The sequence below is a fragment of the Fukomys damarensis genome, unplaced genomic scaffold (assembly GCF_012274545.1).
Source record: "Fukomys damarensis isolate Sample0158 unplaced genomic scaffold, DMR_v1.0_HiC HiC_scaffold_19, whole genome shotgun sequence".
In the NCBI taxonomy this organism is placed as follows: domain Eukaryota; kingdom Metazoa; phylum Chordata; class Mammalia; order Rodentia; family Bathyergidae; genus Fukomys; species Fukomys damarensis.
In genome coordinates this window covers 63712860-63716963 of record NW_022900931.1, presented here as the reverse complement: position 1 = coordinate 63716963, position 4104 = coordinate 63712860, and the positions used below count along the sequence as shown (strand labels likewise).

Below are 4104 nucleotides of genomic sequence, written 5' to 3'. Positions count from 1 at the left end.
CAGAGGGCGCGGGCGAGGACGAGGACGACGGCGCCAGCCGCATCTTCTTCGAGCCCAGCCTGTACCACTGCCTGGAGAACTGCGGCTCCGTGCTGCTGTCCGTCACCTGCCAGGGCGGCGAGGGCAACAGCACCTTCTACGTGGACTACCGCACGGAGGACGGCTCGGCCAAGGCGGGCTCCGACTACGAGTACAGGTGGGTGACATCCCACCCCCGGTACTGGGGATTGAACCAGGCCTTCACCCTGGGCCACACCATGGGCCGTTTTTATTATTTATCTTGAGACACTTTGGCCAGGCTGGGCTCAAAGCTGCGATCCTCCTGATCCTCCCGCCTCAGCCTCCCAGAGTTTGTGCACCACTAGTACCTCGTTACGGGGCCCAGGGCTCAGCGCACTAGGTAGCACTTCTGTTTTCAAGTCAGGGTCTCACCACGTCACTAAATCGCCCAGGCCAAGCGAGGCGTAATGACCCATGGTGGAATCCCAGCACTCAGGAGGCTGAGGCAGGACTGCTCTGAGTTCAAAACCATCTTGGGCTACATAGTGAATTCAAGGTCAGCCTGAACTGCCTAGGGAGACCCTGACTCAAAAATAAATAAATAAATTGCGCAGCTGGACTTGAACTTGTGACACTCCTGCCTCAGTCTCCCAAGGTGCTTTGATGACAGGTGTGCAGCACCATGCCTGGCTTTTTCCAGTAGCGCTGAGCTATATCCCCAGGTCTTCATTTCAACAGTTTCACAAGTCGCCAGTGTGCCCTGGCTGGGTCTTGCTTGCAGACACGCGCCCCCACTCCTGGCTCGGCCAGCTGTGCCCGCCACTCCTCTGGGCTCCTGGCACACACCTGACCCCATGCACTGGACTGGGCTGTGTGCACGGATGGTGGCCGTGGCCCCGCCTGCAGCGCCTGTGCCCTCTGAGGGGCTCCCTGTTGCCTGTCTCCTCCCCCACCCTGGGTGTCTGACCCTGTCCAGGTTCCTCCTGGCTGCTGCGTTGTTTGAATTACTGTTGTTCTCCGTGCAGCCTGGGAAGACAGCCCCCTCCTGTTCTCACAGTCAAAACACTTACTGAGCACTTACTGTGCGCTGGTCTGAAGACAGATCAGGCTCCCACCCACAGGCCTCTAGTAATGCTCGTGTTTCCTGTGACAAAACTGTACTGCCTCCCTGCTTTCCTGTGTGTTTATCTCCTGCGTGATCCAGTCTCCTGCTTTTTGTTTTTGTTTGTTTTGTTTTTCTGGTACTGGGGATGGAACTCAAGGCCTTAGCACTGAGCTATATCCCCTGCCTTTTTTATGATTATTAATTTTTGAGACAGGGTCTCATTAAGTCTCTCAATTGCCAAGGCTGGGCTCCAGCTCGCAGCCCTCCTGCCTCAGCGTCCAAGAGTACTTGGACTGCAGGCCCGCTCCACCGTGGCCAGTCTGCCCCTACCGTGAGGAGGATTAGGAAACATTTACATCCCTGCCATGTGCCAGAGCCGGCGCAGGTGTGTCTGATGGTGAGAGAACACCACAGACGAGCTCACTTGCCACAGACCTCCTCAGTCAGAATTTACCTGCAGCGCTGGCCCAGAACCCTGCGGCTCTGTGACAGCCCTGGCCTGTGTTTCTTGTGCGATGAGTGGCGCCTCCTGCGTCCACAACAGCAGGGCCATTTAGTGGGCGCCTGCCGCACACCTGGCCTCTGGTCCACACAGTGACTCAGTCGGGTCTTCGGGCCTCCTCTCCCAGTCTTGGTGGTTTTTGTTTGTTTGTAGTTTTTGGATTTTTTTGGAAACGGTCTCACTATGTAGTCCAGGCTGGCTCCAACTCTCAGAAATTTTCCTAACACAAAGACAGTGACAGGAACCGCGAAGTGTGAAGACAACTCAAGCAGGGCCCCGCCTGGGAAGAGGGTAGCCAGCAGGGTCCCCGCAGCCTCATCGGACAGCAGAACTGTCCCTGTGCCTTCAGCCGTTCTCTGGCTGGGCTCTGTCTCAAACACTTCCGGTCCGCTTCGGCCCTCTCACTTTTGCCACCGCCCTCCACGGCTGGGTACCTGCGGCTCCGGCCCTCTGCCTCAGTCGGTCTGGCAGCCCTCCACCCATGGAGGTGCTCCCACCATCACCGCACCCAGCCCCCTGTCTCCCTGGGCGAGGGCGCTGCATTCACTGTATGGGACTTGCGGCTCTGCCATCCCAGTCTGCATTCAATCCTTGGCATCACTTATCAGGGAGCTGAGGATAAAGGGGACACGAGGGACGCAAGTTACTATTGGAACTCATCCTTAAATCTGTCCTCAGACCAACTCAACTCTCTACCTCAGTCCAGGCAGTTAAGGCTGCTATGTACAGTTGTTGAGATTGTGCACTGCACAAAGGGACCATATCTGAGGTCCCCATCTGTGTAATGCTTCCTTGAAATTAGACTTAAGTTGTGCACTTTGGACAGGAATCCCATGGACGGGACACTGTGTCCTCCTGGGTGTACCACGTCAGGTACGGACATGGTAGATCTGCATGTCTCTTGTGAAAATTCCTGACTCGTAGAAATACGTACCTTGAAGGAAGAAAGCACTCTTCTCATTTGTACTAGGATAGCCCTGTGGCCCTCATTTTCTCAAAATTAAACATGATCTCTGAGGCCCCCAAACAGCATAGCTGCTCCAACATTCCGAGAGACAAGCCCTGTGACCCTAACGCACTGCGTGCTAAAGTTTAGGACTCCCAGGATTCTGGGACATTGGTATTGTAACCCTTGCCCAGCCGGTACCCAGTCCACAGTTCGAAGATCTTTGTTTTGTCCACTTCTGGAGTGGGAGCCCTGGGAGTTGAGCCTTCTGTGACCTGCTGCTGGCCCCCTAGAACCACCGTTATCCCCACCCCCTACCTTTTATTCTGAAAGCCTCACAGCACAGAAGGGCTGCATCAACAGTTGGCCCGACTCTCGCATAACTGTGACTAGAGCCATCAGCTGTTTGTGTCCTGTCCTGTTTGCTTTCAGTGTCTTTTGCTCATTCTTGTGATACTGGGGATCGAACCCAGGGCCTTGGTCCTCAGCTACATTCCCAATCCTTTTTGTGTTTTAAGTCAGGGTCATGCTAAATTGCTCAAATTTATGAACCTCCTGCCTCGGCCTCCCAGAGTGCTGGGATTACAGCACCATCACACCAGCTGAGGCTTTAGATTCTGTGCTTCCAATATTACACGTGAGGGTTACTGGCTAACTTTGGTCGAGGGCTCAGTCTTCCCAGGAGGCTGGGACCATGGGTCAGGCACCCCGACAGGCGCTCAGCCTCACACACAGAACACAGACTGGGAGGGCAGAGTCGGTGACATCTCTGCAGCCCTGCCAGGGAAGCCCACTCGTTCCCTGTCCCCTGACTAATCTGGTGGCACTGCCTCATTCCTGCAGCAGGATATCCTGCGGGTGCTGCAGAGACCCTAAACCAGCGCTCCACTCCCCTCTGCTCCAGAGCTTGCCATGGCTCCCACCTCCCTGAGCCTTTGGGCCTTTGCTCTGATGCAGCCCACCTAGGCCCTGTGAGGTTTGTCACCGTCCCCGCTGTCCCTCAGTCCCTCTGCTGCAACCACCTGCTGTACCACGGGCCAGCTCAGCCTCAGGAGCTCTGCACTGTGCTTCCTCGCTGGGGAGCTCCTCCCTCCTCCTCCCCTGACCTGGTGTCACTGCTGTGCCCTGGACACACACGGTGCCTGGGGGACAGCGGGTGCTGTTGGTGTTTGTTGAATGAGGGAATGGACTGGGATTAAGCCGCTAGGAGTGTCATTGTCCGTCACTGTGCCGCAGCTCTCCCGTGAGGCCGAGCGCCCGGTGGCCCAGGTGCTTGGGGAGTGTGCCCTGCATAGGACGTCCACTTACCGAGGGTGGGCTTCCTCGTGGGCCACAGCTGGCTTTATCAGAGTGACAGGGCGGCTCGCTGGTCCCTGCCCCTCAGGCGGGTCCACACCAGATTCCGCACCCCTGGCGCGAGTCAGGAGGCAGACTCTGGAAGCGGACCGCTGGGGCCTCTCCCCGCGCTGCGCGCTGCCCGGCCCCGCCTGACGCCCTCTCCTCTCGCCCTCCCCAGCGAGGGCACGCTGGTGTTCAAGCCGGGCGAGACGC

General features: G+C 57.3%; 1 protein-coding gene across 1 annotated transcript in view; it reads left to right on the top strand.

The window, feature by feature from the left end:
• Slc8a2 (solute carrier family 8 member A2) overlaps window positions 1-4104 on the top strand; it is a gene marked incomplete at its 3' end in the record, with an annotated part of 23487 nt that overhangs the window by 8706 nt on the left and 10677 nt on the right. The window contains exons 4-5 of the mRNA XM_010640911.1: window positions 4-196; window positions 4070-4102. Of these exons, the coding sequence (XP_010639213.1) occupies window positions 4-196; window positions 4070-4102 (226 nt within the window). The remainder of the gene's footprint in view (window positions 1-3; window positions 197-4069; window positions 4103-4104) is intronic.